The 16,847-nt window shown below is 52.3% G+C and overlaps 2 protein-coding genes across 2 annotated transcripts; one reads left to right on the forward strand and one right to left on the reverse strand.

Annotated features, from left to right (window-relative positions):
• The first annotated feature begins 1,420 nt into the window (after positions 1–1,420).
• LOC102075077 (neuritin) lies at positions 1,421–6,810 on the forward strand. Its single transcript, XM_005489993.4, has 3 exons — positions 1,421–1,769; positions 2,130–2,277; positions 4,810–6,810. Exons 1-3 carry the CDS (start codon positions 1,721–1,723, stop codon positions 5,033–5,035), a joined length of 423 nt encoding a protein of 140 aa, XP_005490050.1. The 5' UTR covers positions 1,421–1,720; the 3' UTR covers positions 5,036–6,810.
• A 2,031-nt stretch (positions 6,811–8,841) lies between these two features.
• SYS1 (SYS1 golgi trafficking protein) lies at positions 8,842–11,337 on the reverse strand. The gene is made up of 3 exons (XM_005489994.2): positions 11,129–11,337; positions 10,433–10,500; positions 8,842–9,884 (listed from the first exon to the last, which is right to left on the reverse strand). The coding sequence occupies exons 1-3, from the start codon at positions 11,288–11,290 to the stop codon at positions 9,644–9,646; spliced, it is 471 nt and encodes a 156-aa protein (XP_005490051.1). The 5' UTR covers positions 11,291–11,337; the 3' UTR covers positions 8,842–9,643.
• Between the last annotated feature and the right edge of the window lie 5,510 nt (positions 11,338–16,847).

Raw genomic sequence — 16,847 nt, forward strand, 5'->3', positions numbered from 1 at the left:
GGGACAGCGGGGAGACAGAAAAGCCATAAACACCCTCAAAGGAATGTGGCTGCCGAGAAACGAGAATCTCCGCCGGCGAGGCGAGGTGGGGGGAGCCTGGATGGGGTTTGTACCAGCCCTCCGTGCCTGGAGCCAGCCTGTTCCTTGGCCATGCCCTGTCCCGAGGGAGCACCCCCTGTCACAGCGCTAACAGTGCCTGTGTGGTGCTGGGACAGGCTCCTGCCAAGCCCCGGCGTGTCGTGTCCCCACATCCTCGGGCTCCGTGCCATCCAGACATTCCTGCTTGCCAGCTGCTGGCACGGGGGCAGGTAGAGCTGGGATGTGCTGTGGGGACAGCAGGACACCAGCCTGGGTCACAGGAGGAGCAGGCAGGACTGGCAGAAGGTGCCTGTCCCAGAGGAATTCCCTCTTCATCTGTTGTGCACAGACTTTGCTCCTGGAGCAGCCCCGTGTGTCCTGGGGCGTTGTGCAGGTTCTTGGGAAGAGCCCTTGGGGCTGGCTTGTCCCTGCAGGTAGCTGTGGGCATGTGGGGACACCTCTGGGCCAGGCTCTCCCCTGCCTGTCCCAGGCTGGTGGCAAATGGAATGTGCCTGACTGGAATGACCATGCTGCTTGATTTTCTCACAGGACTGGTGAAGATGCAGCACGTGGCACTTGTCTGTAAACAAATGTTGTATTTTGTTGTTTTTGTTGATCTTTCATAAAGAAATAGCATTTGGTTTTCACACCCCAGCCCTTTTTGCTTAGATTTGGGTACATGCAGTGTTTGCAGAGTTGTGGTTTCCAATTGCTCCGGGTTCCTGGGGCTGGAGTTGTCTGGCTGTGGTGGCACAGCTGCCCTGGGGGTGAGGGTACCAGGGCACAGAGGGGTCCCACTTATGAGGGTCCTGGTACCAGTCATGTCCATGGGCTGGTGCAGAGCAGTGTCCCCAAGAGCAAAGCTGTCACCAGCAAGGAGAGGGGTCTGACATCCCCAGCCTCCACAGCAATGCCACCAAAGCAGGCAGGAAACTTTCTGTTCCCCTTCCTGCTGGAGCCAAAGGGATTCCTGGAGCAAGAGCTGGGATCAAGCCACAGACATGCAAAATCCCAACTGATGCCACAAAGACCACACAGCCTCAGGAATTGCTGAGCCAGGGTCTGGGCAGGAGGTTTTGGAGCTGTAGGTGCTGATGTTTAGTCCTTTGACCCTTCAAAAGCTCTGGGTTTTGCTTCCCACCCTTCACTGCACTCTCCTGTGCTGTTCAAGAGACTCAGTGAAGAGTTCCTTGCCCTGCCCGGAATCCTGCTGCTGGCAGCGGGCACTGTGCCATGTCCCCGACTCGGTCACACCCGGAGTGGGCAGCAGAGGCTGCGGTGGGCAGGGGGTGGGGGCCTTTGGGGTGAGGATGCTGGTACGGGGGTGCCGTGTTCCCGGAGGTGGATGCAGTGTGGGCAGCGGTCGGTGCTGGCAGAGTCCGGCCAGATGCGAGGCGGGGAGGTGCGGGGCTCGGGATCCCGGGGCTGCGGGTGAGGGGCCGGGGGTGCCCCGCACGCTCGACAGCCTCGGCCCGGCCCCCTCCTTAATTAGCCGCGGCCGGAGCCGCTCATTAGCGGCGGCTGGGGACGGGTGCCCTCCCTGCGGAGGCGGGAGGGAAGGGAGCGCTGCCGGCCCCGGCGGTGTGGGCACCGGCACTGGCACCGGCAGCGGAGCGGGGCTGGAGCCCGAGCCCGGCGGAGGATGGGGCAGCGGCAGCGGCGGGGCCCGGCCGTGCTGCTCCTCGCCCTGGGTGAGGGATGCGGGGGTCGGGGCGGGGGGAGCGGGAGGAGGGGGGATGCGATGAGGGTTCCCTTCTTCCCTCCCTCTCTCTGTCCCTTGGTCCGGGCGGGTCCGCGCGGCTCCCCCCATCGCTGTCCCAGGGCCGGGGGTGCCTGTCCCGGGATGGCAGCCCGGGCTGACCGGGCTCGGGTCTCGCCGTGTCCGCCGGGCTCTGGGCACACCCCGACAGCGGCGGGCACAGCCGGGGGGCGGCGGGTTCGAGGCTGTCCCGCGGGGAAGGGGCGCTCGCCCAGCCGGGGCACCCCGGGGCGGGGGTTCTGGGCTCTGTCCCCAGGGGTCCCTGGGCTCACCTCACCCCCGGGGCTGGCAGGGCACCTGGCCGGGCTGCTGGCAGCGGGACCCGCCTGCGCCGACGCTTACCGCGGCCTCTCGGACTGCGTGCTCAAGCTGGGGGACAGCATGGCCACGTACGAGGAGGAGGAGGGCATCGAGCTGCAGGGGCTGCACAGGGTCTGCAGGTGAGTACGGGGCATGGCCAGCCTGGCTTCTGGCATTGCCCGTGTCTGAAGGCTCTTGCCCTCCTGAGTCCCGTCGTGCATGCACACACACATGGGCTCCATACCTCGCTCCACAGTTTCACGTTGACCCAGCGAACTTCTTCTCTCAGTCCGTCCATCCATCCATCCATCCATCCATCCATCCATCCATCCATCCATCCATCTCCTACCTGTGTCCCACCGGAGTTTGTATCCCTGGTCCTTGGCAGCAGCTCCAGCTCCAGCACTGGTCCCACCAGCCCCTGCATGCCTGCAGCCAGGAGGAGCAGAGAGGGACCCAGGAAAATCTCCTCTGCACCCCAGGTTTCTGTCAGTGCTCTGACCCAGTGCCCAGCGCTGCCAGGGACAGCCCAAAAGAAGTTTTCTCCCTCCCTGTCTGGACCCTTCATCCTTCAGGCTTGGATTTGTCCTGGCCCTGGTTTGCCCGAGTTTGTAGCGGTGCCCTGAGGTGGTGATGTTGGCAGGATGTTAACTGTAACAGAGCTGAAGAAGAGCTGGGCAATGAGGGGTGGTGTTGGGCAGATTTGGGGAAAGGTCTGCTTAAAAAGCAGATTAGGAGAGCAGCAAGGTGGATGGAAAATATTTGCAGAGATAAATGGAGGCAGCTTTGCATCTCCAGAGGAGCTGTGGGGAGTGAACGGGAGTTACAAGGAAATGCAGATAGCAATGAAGGGAAAACCCAGGTGCCTGGGGGCGGTGGAAACCTGGCAGAGCGAGGTGGAGGGCTGGGTGCCCTGCGGTCACGCTTTCTGTGCTGCTGGAAACCACCCTGCAGGCTGGGACCTGCTCTGTGCTCCCCCTTCTCCAGGAGAACCCCGGATCGGGATGAACAGCCTCCCTGGGGCCTGCCTATGGGTGGGCTGAAATGGGAACTGCTCTGGTTTGGGCAGAATTGATGCTTTTTGGTTTGTTTAGGGTTTTTTTAAAGGAGGCTTCTTAGTATTAGAAAACACCCAAGCAGTCAGTGTAGTCCATGCTGCTGCTGGAGGAGAGATTCCTTTGCTGAAGCTCATGTGAAACGTGTGATCTGGATTTTTCCTGCAGCCCAGAGGCACAGACCATCCCCAAAGAGGTCCTGGGATCTTCCCTGGCAGGAAGCTGATGATGTCCCAGCTTCCTGCCAGGAAATATTTCTGAATTATTTGCCTTTGACACCCAGCCTTATCCATTTCTGGAGCTGGTCCCCTCTCCAGGAGGGTGGCTGAGGGATGGACAGGGTGCCAGGAGCTGCTCTGGGGGTTGCTGGTGTCTCAGCTCAGTGTGCAGCCTGCCTGCCTGAGCAGATGGGGGCTGTGGAGGGTGAAAGGCTGGGAATTGCCATCCCAGCTGAGAGCAGATCCAGGCTGGAGCTGTGTTCTCCTTCACCTTCCCGAGCTTGTCTTGCCTGAAGACATGGGGCAGGTTTAACTCTTACCTGTCTGAGTTGCCTGCTGCTGCTGCAGGTTGGGAGTGAGCGCTGGAGGTTGCCAGGGCTGGCACCAGCTTTTCTCATTATCTGGGGACGTTTATTCTGCCACAGTGACTCGGTTTAATGAACTCCCTCACAGCTGGCGTTCTGACGTAAGCCCCGGCTCTGAGCAAGCAGAGTGCTCAGGTTTGCCTGTCTGCACAAAGTGTCATCCCCAGCACAGGGCACTCAGCACCGTGCTGTCCTGTACAGGTGCACAGTGTCCCCTCTCAGGGGACTTCACAGAGGACCTTACAGAGGTGCACAGTGTCCCCTCCCAGCCAGCTGGACTGCATCCCCCTCCTGACAGGTGACATGTGTGCCTGGTGTGTTGGCAGACATGGAAAAGTGTCAGAGCAATTGCTGCTGTCCTGCAGCCTCCTGTTTACAGCTTGCAGGGAGCTGGGCACGGTGCCAGCCCCAGCCCATGTGGGACAGGACAGCAGAGCAGCTCCTGCTTTATTCCTGCAGGACCACAGGTTGTCTTTGCCTGTTCTCTCTTTTCCTTCTAGTAGTCTCCAAAAGCCTCTTTGCACTGAACAGCTTCTACTTGTGAAAGTAATACCCAGCAGATAAATGGAGATGATTCTAATGAGAACACAGTGACTAACTCCTGCTGCCCCTGCCCGTACCTCAGGAAAGCTGAGACAGCCTGTGGGAGCTCTTGTCCTTCTCCCTGCTTTGTGCTCCCATCTGCCCTTGACTCTGCTTGGAGAAAGTGATGAATGAGATGTGCTGGGCCTTTGTTTGCAGCCTGTGTGAGATACTCAGGGAAACATTTGTTGATGGAAAATAATGGATTTTATTGACTTCCAGAGAAAAGGGAGGGGGGAAAAAAGGAATAAATAATTTCAATGTTTTGAGATTTGGAGTTTTAGCCAAGATGCTCTGGGAGATGATGGAGGGGATGAATAGTCTGGGAAGCTTGCACAAAACACAAGGGCTGTTGCTGCTCAGAGGGCAGGCTCAGGGCAGCAAGGCTCTGCCTGGCATCCTGCACTGTGGAAGTCCAAAGGGACTGACAGTGCGGTGTCTCCTGGCTGCAGGTATTGGGATGAATTCCACACCTGTGCCCTGACAGTGCTCTGGGAGTGCCAGAAGGAAGCAGCAGCTGTCTGGGAGATGCTGAGAAGGGAGTCCAGAAAAACCAAATTTCAAGGCAGCTTGTTCGACCTGTGCAGCCCCAGCATGGCCCAAAGCTCTGCCTGGATCCACGTTCCCAACATTTCCATGCTCAGCATCCCCCTCATCGTCACTTGGCTGAACTTATAAACTGCAGCTCTTTGAGTATCCCAGCAGAAGTGGTGGCAGGGTGTGGTGTGGCACCTTTCAGATGTGTTTTCCAAACCTTGGAGGAATACACTGTGTGGAGCTCAGAAACTCCCAGCTCCATTCTGCACCTGTGAGACATGGAAGAGCTTGGCAGCATCTCCAGGGTGTTGAAATTTCTCTGTAATTTGGAGTAACTCCTCTCCCCCTTCTGCCTCAAGGCACAGGCACAGATCTGGCTGCTGGGAGATTTGGGAACTTGTAAATACAGGGCACAGGATTTGGGGAGAAATGATAAATTCTGGAAAAAGGATGAATGCTGGATACTTCTGCGCTCTTTTATGGCAACTGGAAGGAAACCTGTTTACTTTGCTGACTCTTTCCACCAGATCAACTCTCCAGGCTTTTGATTTGGACACTCAAAACAAGATGGGTGTTTTCCCACTGCTCCATGAGGTGCAGGGGATGGTGTCTGTCCTGTCACAGGCTGAAGGGAGACCTTACTGCCCTGTGCTGGCCTTTCTTCTTTGAGGACGTGGTAAAACCCCTGCTGAACAACAATCACAGTTGCATGACTTCTCTTGCACACATCTGAATTCCTGAGTAACTACTGTGTTATGTGTAAATCCCTTTTCTATGGACAGAGGTGAAAAATATTTGGGGGGAGAGGGAGTATCAAGCTAGGAGGACAAAAGGGATTTATAGCAACTCCTCTGCTTTAAAGCTTTCCCCAAGGTACCTGTAAGCAGCTGTGGGTAGAATGTGTAATTCCAGAGTATTAAAGTTTGTTGTAGAGCCAACAGTATGGCAGAAGTTATTTGTCCTTGCTCTTGCTCAACAGCACAGTCTCCTCTTGTTTCCTTTGTGGCTCAGAGTGTTGTCAGTTTTGCAGCTTCAGTACAAGCATGGAAGTACTTGGAACAGAGAGGTGTTTGCAAGTGATTTCTGAGTATGTTGGAGAAACACAACAACTTTATTGGTTAGCCCAAGGCAGCCCATGTTTTATGGATGCTGATGGATCTCTGTGCCCTGCCTGGCTGCACAGGGCCATGGGGTGTGTGCTCAGTGTGAGCAGGGAAACCAGAGCCCTGCTAACTCCACAGATCCCACCAGATGCATTCCAGGCATTGGGAAAGTTTCTGGAGCAAAGGATCTTTTTCTCTAACAGTGCTGTTGGGTCATGCTGCTTTCCTCTGGCATTCACGTGTTCTTCCTCTTACCTTCACTATCCCTCAACACTCTGCTCCTGCAGCAGCAGCAGGAGATAATGAAGAAATTGGAACAAATTCCAAGAAATAAGCCAGAGCAGCTGGTGTTCAGACAGCACTTCAGTGCACAAGTTGTTACTTATGTATTCAGTACTCAGCATCTGGGGCACAAAGCCTTAGGGTGAGCACTGGAGAAAGGGTAAATCAGAACATTGTAAAACCTGGAATGAACCACTCAGATGCTTAATTTTTCTCTTTGTACTCCAAGCCAACAGCACTGTTTGCTGTTTCATCCTGTTCCCCTTTCCCTGTTAACTTTAGTGGCTGGGGAAAGCTGAAGAAGGGCAGGGTGATGTACAACCAAGACTGGAGTATTTTGGCTCCAAATCCTGTACCTGCTCTTTGTTTAGAACAACTGTTTAATGCCATTAGGAAAAGAAATAAGCACAGCCCCCTAAAATCCCACAACCCTTGCCTTGTCTTTGAATTTGGCAATTCCTCTCTTAAAATTTTCTACGTTGAAACAGCTTTGGGAAGAGGGAATGTAAAAGAATCAGATTGGCAAGAAATCTTTCTGCAAAACCATGGATGCAAATGGCTGACTGCCACTGCCATCATCTCTGAGAAGAATAGGTCTTGGGACATATCTTCCCTGGAAGCAAATCCCTCAACTATAGCACACAAAAAAAACCCCCAAAGATTCATTAAGAAACAAAGACCATCTGCCACTGTTCTGGTATGGAGCAGCAGATTTTTTGTGTAAGCCAAAGGTGCTTCTAAATCTGACTGAAAGCATGTGAGAGAAAACTAGGTCTCACAGTATGGGAGTGATGAGTTTCCTCAATCAGTATTTCATTTTTAGCAGAACTTCCTCTATGCCTAGGACAATTAAAGTAGAAGTCCTTAGGAAAAAAAAAGGTAATACACAGGTTCATTTCTCCTGGGCAGTCAGCAGCCTTCCAGAAAGATTTCTGATCCTACAGCACACTTCATGCTGGGGCAGTGCAGCTCCTGGGATGTCCTGCAGCCTCAGTGTTAAAGCCCCATTTGTCAAGGATCCTTCTCATGGCCTTGCTGTGAGTTTCTCCAGATACAAAGCTGTCCCCAGATCTTCCCCCCAGGGAAGCTGCTGAAGCTGTCACAGCATATCTCATGTATTTAAAAAGAAATGGCTTAAGTGTTCTTTAGTCCAAAGTCTTCACCTTTGTTCCTGCAGGGGAACAAAGGTGGCAACTCTGTTAATACAGACCCACAGCAACCCTGGCAGCAGCTGGAAGAACGTGGCTTTGTCTCCTTGCTCTCAAATTCACTGTAATTAATCCCCAGCTCCTGCTTGCCTCAAGAACAGCCCTGAACACAGCAGTTCACACGAGGCTTTGGTGTGGTACTAAGCCTTGAGGTAAACCTGCAAGCTTTCCCTGTCCCTGCAGGACTGGAATGTTCTTTCTCAAGAATAGCACCACGAAGCAGCAGAGGACAAAATGACCCTGCAGGAGTTTTAAAACATGACTAACAGCACGGCAGTGCTCGTCACCCCGAGGCAGCACTGCCCTCTGCTCCTCACCCTGATCCCAACACAGCACTCCCTGCTCCTTTCTGAGGGACATACTGGCACCTACTGGAGACCAGTTTACATCCAGCCTGAGGTGGCTGGGACAAAGGAAAGTATCCCTGTACATGAAAAATGAGCAGATTTTGAGAAGGGATGGACTGTCTTGTTGCAGGGGCAGCCCTAGGAAGTGACCTTTGGGTGTCCCTCCAGGCTGGCTCCTGCCCAGAGAAACACTTGTGTAAACTCTTCCCTCTGAAAGCTGCTGCTGTTTGAAACCCTGCTTACAGGGGCTTTGGTCAGGATGGGCTCCTGGTGAAATCCCCCAGTATAAAAAGTGCTGGTTACATTTGTTTAGACAGAAATCCTCCTTTGGAGACCTGCTGAGCATGTAAAGCAGCAGGATGTCACCCAGCCCCCATTTACAGTGTCTGAGTGTGAGAGCAGAGACTGAAATACAGCACAGCTGCCCAAGAGCACCTTCAGAGAGTTTATCAGTCTCACATCATCCCACCACTTTCCAACAAACTGAATTAGCAAATGACTTCTGCAAATTAAAACTTACAAATATTAACATACAAAGGAAGTTACTGCAGCAAGACACTGCACAGGAGAAAAATTCTGTCTCTAGACCTGGTTTGCCCTCATTTGGGGTTGCACACCATGGCCATCCCTCAGTGGAAACCAGGCAGGATGTGGGGCTGCTTGCTTGGGCTGCTGGATCTGGAGGAATCACCCAGCTCTGGACCCTCAGCAGTAAGGGGATGTCCCTGCCTGGTGAAGTTTATTTGAAGGACCTCTAAATATTCAAGAAATAACAACAGTCTCTTACTTAACATCACCTCTACCAGGCAAGAACCTGTTGCTGGACTGCTGAAGCCTGATGGGAAAGCCCATCCAAGAGCATCATGGCTGCAGGACACTTCTGCAGGTTTCCCCAGGGCAGCTCCAGGCTCAGGCTGGGCCTGTGGAGATCCTGGACTGCTGACACTCCCCCTGAAGTGGGGTTATGCCAGCTGACTTCCCCAGACAGCACTCAGTGATGCCTTCCCTCCAGAGCAGAGGTATGAAATGTTTATTGTAGGAAATTTTATGTGCCCCAGACAGTGGGCACCTGACAGCCAAGTGTTCTCTGGCTGCATCCTCCTGTTGCCATGATACAGACACTCTGGTATTTCTTGAAGTGCTCAGCTTCCCAGGAGAGCCGTAACACTCACAGCAACATTATATTTTTATTATTACAAAAGATTTCTGCAGCAAACTGCTGTCTGTCACCTCTGTGTATCAAACATGGAAACAGCAAACAAACCCATCTAACGTTACAGGTTATTATTTAGTGTCTCAGCTGGTGATTCAGGTAAGTACAACTGTTTTCTTTCTCCCCATCCATTCACTTCCTTGACTCTTTTCCCAAGCAAAGCCCAAAGAAGTCACAGATTGGAAGCAGCAGCTCCCAGCCCCACTGCTCACCGTGGCAGCTCCAGCAAGCAGAGCTGACCATTGTGTTCCCATAAGGGCACTCCCACATCGTTACATTCCAAATGCTCCTCACCGAGTTTGGCTACCTGGCATTTAACAGTCTCACGAGTGAAGAGTTGAAGGGCACACTCTCCATCCAGTCCATATTAATACTTTGTGTTAACAAAATAAACTTCTGCTCCTCCCCTGCTGTCAGCCGATGCCAGAGGAGACGCTCACACTCATGCAGTCACCGAGGTCCAAAGGAAAAAAAAAAAAACCAAAACCATAAAGTCTGAACAGACCTGCTGTGCTTCTTGAGGGATGATTCTGAGGCATTGGATGCATTGTGCTGGGAACAATGACAAAACGCAGCGCGCGGTTGCCAGCGGCAGTCTATACGTTGGATTTGGGGGCGGAGTTGAGGGGGATCTCCCGCAGCTCTATTCTCATGCACAGGTACTCGCCGATGGCCGCCATCAGCGCCGTGCACACCACGTGCACCAGCCACCACGTCAGCGTCGAGGGGAAGCGCGAGTTGTAGATCCAGCAGCCCAGCAGGTGGAAGAAGTGAACGGTGACGGTGAAATCCAGGCACTGCTTCCCTCGGCGGATGAAGTACAGCAAGCCCAGAGCGCTGCAAAGCAAAGGCAAGGGATTAATGAACTCCACCAGACCTGTGGAAAAGGTGCTGCAGCAAGAGCTGTCAGCAGTTCTCACTGCTGATTATGCAGTGGGTTTAAAACTTCTTCAAATCTTTTAAGAGTAGGTTGTTTCTGACCTCTCTCCTGGCTGCTGCAGCAAGACTTGCAGGCTTACAGCTTTTTAATTACATGATGGCAGGAAAGTTAGATTTTAGTGCAGAAAACAGGCAGGAATTTATAGACTATCTCCTAATACATTAGTGTTTGCTGAAATCCATTAATTCTAAATTTTAGTAAAATCTCCCACGAAAGCAAATCTCAGTCCCAGCTGGGAAACTGAGGCAGAGAAGTGAAATGACTTTTCCAGGTTTTAAAAAGCCAAGAATCTGCAGTTCCCAACTGCCCTCGGCAGACATGCTTAAGAAGGCACAGGGATTTTGGGAGATGTTTTGAGAGAGGCAGTACACCACACTGAATTCTTTTACAGCTTAATGGCACGAAAAGGACAAGATGCAGGAGCTCCAGCTAGCTGCAGACTTACCAGGTGAGTGCATTGAGGATGAAAGCCATCATGGAGAGCCTCCCCGGCGGGGTTGAGAAGCCTAAAATCTACATGGGACTATTAGTAGGAACCCGCGGCACAAATCGCAGCCCGAGTCTCCCGTGGCACAGCCCTGCTTGGATCAGGATCTACAGGAGGAGCTGGACATGTCTGTCTGTCTGGGGGCACCTATGGGAAAGGGAAAGGTCTGGTTCTGTGCTGAGGGGAATCCCCTAAAGTGGGGGTGGAGGGTGTGCGTCCATAGTGGGTTTGTTTCTAGGGGGTAGGGAGTATTTATACCAGGGGTACCTATAAAGGGTATCTCTGTAAGGGGGTATCACCTACAGAACGCGGTGCTCCCTCTCCACAGGGGCACCACCTGCACAGGGTGTCTGTCCCTAGATGGGGGTACCTCCCACCACACACCGAATTGCTGTCTCTGCCCCGGGTACCTATTGAGAGGGACGGCTTTACCTCCACACTGGGGCACGCACACAGGACAGGTCTGTGCACTGAGGGGCTGCTATGGGGCAGGGGAGCCCTGAGCTCACACCGGGGTGCTCCCAGGGCGGGGAGCTGTCCCTAGCACCGGGAATGCCCACACGGGAGCGGGCTCTGCCTCCCCGGAGAGCCCCAGCAATCCCCCCGCTCCACGGCCTGTGCCCACGGCGGCGGCTTCCCGGGGCGCGCCCTCACCTCGTCGCTGAACACCTGTTGGAGGGAGGGCCCGGTGCTGCCCAGGGTACCGAGGAGGGCGAGCCAGAGCCCGAGCGAGCTGTAGTATCCCGCCTGCAGCAGCACCATCTGCGCCACGATCAGCGCGGGGTCCCACACGTAGCTGCGGAACTGCGCCGCCATCGCCCGCCCGCCGCCCGCCCGCGACGGAAGTGCCGGGGGTGCCGCGCCAGAGCGCCCCCTGGCGGCGGGGAGGACCCTCTGCGGCCCCGAGCCCCGCCCGCTGCCCCGAGCCCGCTCGGTCCCGATCCCAATCCTGATCCTAACCCCGCTTGGTGTCCTCGATCCCGCTGGATCCCGATCCTGACCCCGATCCTGACCCCGCTCAATCGCAAACCCGACCCCGCCCGCTGCCCCGACCTCGCTCGCTCCCGATCTAGATCCCGACCCTGCCCGCTGGCTCCGACTCGCAGCTACGACCTCCGACCCGGCTGCCCGCCGTGTCCAGTGTTCAGCTCTCCCATATCTGCCTGCCAAGGGCGTCCCCAGCCCTGTCCCCTGCCGTCGGTCGGTGCCTTCATCACTAAAATTTGCTAAAAAGACTCAGAGTCCCTCGTGCTCCCCCGTCCCCCTCCTGTGATCGGCTCTTGGCTGCGGGGCTCGGTTTGGTGCCCTCAGTGAGCCGCAGCGTTTGCTTGGCTTCAGGTATGAGATTGTCGCTGTGTGAACAGTGAAATTCCCGAAGTTTTGTGGGATTTTGGAGATAAGGCTTCCCCAGCCCTGCACTGGTGTCAGCGTGTTCAGTAACGTGGCCGAGCAGCCCTTGCTAAGGACACAAATACCAACCATACAAGAAATTGTTGTCCCCGGGTATTTCCTTTCATTTCCAGGCCAGTTCCTGTAGGCGCTGAGGCTCTTGGCAGCTGCTGCCCAGCTGTGCTCATTTTAGCTCTAGGCCATACCAGGATGTTGTTCCGAGTCCTGGTGTGCCCTGGCAGCACCTTTCCATTACAGGGCTGGGTTGGGAGGTTTCTTCTGGTACGTGCTGATATCTTTATTTGGCCTCATGACATGGCCAGGTGCCAGGCACCCTCATGCTCCACTGTACCCCTTCTGTGATCAGCTCCTGGCTGCTGGGGCTTGTTGTGAGCTGTCCTGCTTGCTTGGCTTCAGGTATAAGAATTGTCACTGACTTAATAGCAAAATCCTCAAGGCTGTGTGGGACAACGGAGCATTTTGGAGATAAAATCTGTGCTAGAAAAAGGAGAGGAGGCACCCCCGGGCTGTTTCGGTCGATGGGGGAGTTGCCACAAGAGCCGTTTTCACCTGGAAAAGAGATAAAAAGGGGAATCCAGGTTCTGAGGGAGGTGGTAGGCTCACATCAGTCGTGGGTGTGGAATATGCTGGCTATGGGAACACAGATTATGATCTCTGACAGGCTCTCATGACGTTTTTTCCATGCCTCGTATGGGAAGTTCCCTATGCAGCTCTGCTGTATGTTTTCCTTTCCTCATTCTGTGAATTTCTGTGCTGAGCCAGGTTTGACACATTTTGTTCCCTGTTCCCTGACCATTTCCTAGGAAAGATTGTGCAAGGCAGAGGCACATGTGTGGTGGACGTGGGCCACTATTGCCGAGTTTTCACTTAGGCCTTTGGAGAATCTTTTTGCAGAAGCTCCAGCCTCAGCCAGTGTAGAAATGAACAGGGGAAAATCCCAGCCCTGTCAGTGCTGTCTGCTGCCAACACGTTGCTGAGCATAAATTGTGAGGCTCGACACTTCCTCTGTTAATTCTTGGTAGAAATTGGTTTCCTTTCCTGAAATCTGCTGTGTTTGGCTCTCAGAGACATGCAAGCCATCACTTAGATATTAATTCTCACTTACCTATTTCTTTTATAGTCCCTCATAGGACTAACTTTCCTTTGCCAGCAAAAATTTTGTCAGTTTAGACAAAGCTGACTAGAGCTCCAAGCTAGTGTAAGGTAGCGCTGTTGGTATCATTGTTGGTTATCTTTCCACAGCCAAATATCTGACTTATCCAAAAGTCCATGGTATCACAGGATACAAGCTGGTGTTTTGGGAGGTGTTGACTTGAATTGCTTTGGAATCTGAGGCTCCTCCCCGCTTGGTTGCTGCCCTTGTGACTGAAGGTATGGAATAGCCACAGGTGAGCCTGAGGTGAGATTTGAGGCTCCCTCCTGCCCTGGACAGAGCTCCCATATGGACACGGGGAAGGGCTGTGGCACAAAGACATTTGTGCTGTGACTCAACTGCAGTTGAGTTTGTGAGCTTGTTTCCTGTCTGACTTTGTGACACCATCTTTCATGGTCATGTTTGTTTGTTCCTGCTCCTGATTTGGCTCTCTCTCCTCTCTAAGCTGCTCCAGCACAGGGGACTGTGTTCTTCTCCTGGAAAACACGGTGTTCTCCCTACGGGGTACCTTGCCCCACACTCCTGCCCTGTGGAATAAGGTTTAAAGTGGAGCTGGAAAGCAAACAGCATTGGAAATTAAACAGCTTTCTTTATTTCTCTTTTCTTCCTCTTTGTTTAAATAAAAAGTTGGAGACAGCTGTGGAGGAAACGTGTAAAAGAGGAAAAGGATGTTGAAACACAAAGACCGTGATTTCTAGGGTGCCACAGTGGGTGCTGCTGGCCTGACTTCTGGTTAGAACATCGTTTTTAAGCAGTGACTGTTCTGTGAGTGCCATCTGCGTGTTGTGAAGAGCACAGGTGCAAGGAGCAGTGGCGATACGCCCAGGATGCAGCTGATGACTTGAAGGTGTACCCAGGTCACATGAAACCATTGTGGTCACTTCTTTATCAGAAGTGCAGGAAAAGAATAGCCTATTTAGCCACAGATTCTTTCCTTAAAAAATAGCTGCCTAGGAGGGTACTGTTTTCCTCCCCAGGAATCATTGCCTAAACAGGAAGCTGTTTACTTAGGTGGTCTGTATTTTACCAGCTGGTGTACAAAGGGTGGTGCTGTCTGGATGACCTTTGCTGGAGATCATTTCCCTCCTGACTGGAAGGTAGCAGTTGTGCTAAGGTCACCTTTGCTAAAGGGACAGCAAGGCTAAGAGCACATATTTCCAGAATAATTTGTCATTAAGTGGCTCAAACCATGGGATGAGAGTTTTCAGTCACTCTTCTTCCTCCACCCATGTGGTGTGCGGGTGTGTTTTTCCAAAGAATCCACTGAATGGACTTTGGAATTTTTAAAACCCTACTTAACGTTTCTTCTCGCTTGAGAATCCTGCTCCAAGCTCTTTCTAAAAATTTGCCTGTAGGAACTGTGCTGAGCTTGGCTGGAGAATCTCTTTTCCTGAATTTATTAAACAGAATTTATGATCAAGTTGTTTAAAGGGCCTTGTGTGTGGTCTTCTCAAGATTATCTAGATTATTTCTTTTTATTTCTATTATTATGATTTATTTATATTATTTCTATTATTATTTATTTTTATTTATCTCTAGATTATTTCTTGATGTGCCATGTAGAAGTGAGATTCCCTTCAGCCTCCAAATGTGTTGTATTTGGACACTCCATTTCACTTCCAGCAAGTTTGTGTTGTGTTGGTAACTGACAGCTGTTTATTTTGATTTTCAACATGAGGGTTAGGTAATTCTTCACTAGGTTGGGAACAGTGATGACCAGCCTGTGTTATTTCTCTGCCAGCTGTAATTTTTATGTGGAGAATGCAACTGACACACCTTGAATGTGAGAATTCATTGCCCAGAACAAATGTGTTTCTCGACATGCATTTCATTTTTCTTCTGCTTCTCTCCTTTGGGGTGAAGTTTCAGGAAAGGACATTTCAGTGGAGCATTTTTGCTCTCTGGGCCCATTTGTCCTGTTGCTCTCTCAGAGTGTCACATACATACGGATTTTCTGCATTATTCCAGAGAGGAGAATGTCAGCATCTTGAAAGGAAACACTTGAAGGGTAAAATGAAGGCAGCTGTTTTATGGCCATGAGTTTAGAATCATATGATGACTTTTATGACTGCATTTCCTCTTATTCTCTTGAGATACAGGCACAGAATGTTTCTATATATGTGAGGAAGGGAGGTGGATCTACGCAATGCACGTTAACAATGTCATCAGTAAAGTTACAGGAATTTGTTCTCAAGGCTGACAAGTACATTAGGCTTTAGTTTAATTTTCTCTTCTGTTTCCAGAAGCCCAAGATCAGTTTTCCTGAAGGATTGTGCACACAGATGTGAGATGGATGGACAATGTGTGTGGTCCCCAGGCCAGGCAGACTGACTCCACTCCATCCTATCACAGCAGAACTTCCCTGGGAGGGAAAACACTGTCCTGTGCCATGCAAGGGGATTTTTGGGTGGAAGGGGTATGTGTTGAGGGTATGATTACCAGGAGCTTGGCATATTGTGCTGGTTTGGAGAGGAAGTTAACAGGTGAGTGAGTAATATTTGTAGCCACAATACAGAAAGCTGGTTTTGAAAGCATCTTTGTGGTAGCTGCTTTAGCTGGAAGGGCGTGTAGAGAGGTCATGGCCACATGCACACAAATACAGGTGGCATTTAGAGGGTTCAGGGGCACAGAGTACTTCTGGCCACCTTGTGCTGCTGAGGCTGTCTCCTGTCTGGCAGATGTCACGGTAAGGACCTCTCTTTGCACATTTGACCCAATCTGTGTGCTCTTGTTCCTCACCATCCACTGCTCCCCACCTCTGCCGAGTGCCCAGACCTGGATATTTATGAGAGCTGGGCTCCCTGGCTGCAGCAGCAGTGATTTTTATCAGTTCCTCTGTGTGACGAAGTGAGGGTAATAAGGAAGGGTAGCAACCCAGCCCATAGCACAGACCCCTCCCTGATGGCCTTGGATGCTGAGGTGAACTACAGGGTTAGTGACACACGGCTGTCCTGAGCGCAGCAGGTCAGCAAACTCCCCCACAGCCTGTTCAGGTTGGCTCTACCATTACCCACATGTGTGCTGTCTTCACATCTTTACTTTTCTGAGCCCTGAGCAGCGCCCCTTGTCACTTCATATTGTGCCGACAGGTTCTGCAGCCAGCTCAGCACGGATCCCTCCTGCCAGTGGCCATGTGCCTGGGCACAGTGCTAGTAAACACTGAGGACACCAATGGATCTCAGCTCACAGCCTCTGCAGCTGTGTATTCCCAAAGGAACAGGCACTTGGAAAAGCTGCTTCACCATAGGGATCTTTTTGGTTGGAGGTGGGACAGGGGGAACGCTACAAGTTCTCTCAGGTAGTGCTGGAGAGGGCTGAGAATCAGACCAAGAGGCGTTGGCATACCTGGCAGGTGGGACCATGGCACATATGCTTTGCAATGCATTGCTTCTCTGTTAAGAAAATATTTTATTCTCTACAAACCAGAGAAAACCCACTGGAAACTCAAGTGAAAATTTGATGTGGCTGCAGCATGAGCACGGGGCTGTAGTGTTATGGTGTTTCAGGTGCCCCTCGGGTTAAGGGGCTGAAATAGAGATTGTCAAGCAAGTTTTTATGGTCAGGCAAAGTTATTCATGTGAGAAGAGAAACGGAAATAGTTGAACTGCGCCGTTGGGTTTTCCGCCTCCTTTATCAGTGCGGGTTTTTGCGCTTGCCGCTTACTTAGAAGACTGAGGGAGCGGTTTCGTGTTCCATCTCCGAGTGATGCAACCGCGGCGGCGACACGCTGCCAGGGACAGGGCTTTCTGTAAATGTGACATCGTCACTTGTGGAATGCTGCAAAAGCGGATGCTGGGTGCCCGCTCCCCC

Source organism: Zonotrichia albicollis, chromosome 17, assembly GCF_047830755.1.
Source record: "Zonotrichia albicollis isolate bZonAlb1 chromosome 17, bZonAlb1.hap1, whole genome shotgun sequence".
Taxonomy (NCBI): domain Eukaryota; kingdom Metazoa; phylum Chordata; class Aves; order Passeriformes; family Passerellidae; genus Zonotrichia; species Zonotrichia albicollis.

Bases quoted from the DNA above. Each gene is read 5' to 3' on its own strand.
- LOC102075077 (XM_005489993.4), top strand. From the start codon at position 1,721: ATGGGGCAGCGGCAGCGGCGGGGCCCGGCCGTGCTGCTCCTCGCCCTG. The intron at 1,770-2,129 runs GTGAGGGATGCG...CGGGGCTGGCAG, and splicing joins CGTGCTGCTCCTCGCCCTGG to GGCACCTGGCCGGGCTGCTG. The intron at 2,278-4,809 runs GTGAGTACGGGG...TCCTGGCTGCAG, and splicing joins GGGCTGCACAGGGTCTGCAG to GTATTGGGATGAATTCCACA.
- SYS1 (XM_005489994.2), bottom strand. From the start codon at position 11,290: ATGGCGGCGCAGTTCCGCAGCTACGTGTGGGACCCCGCGCTGATCGTG. The intron at 10,501-11,128 runs GTGAGGGCGCGC...AGTCCCATGTAG, and splicing joins AACAGGTGTTCAGCGACGAG to ATTTTAGGCTTCTCAACCCC. The intron at 9,885-10,432 runs GTAAGTCTGCAG...TTTGCTTTGCAG, and splicing joins ATCCTCAATGCACTCACCTG to CGCTCTGGGCTTGCTGTACT.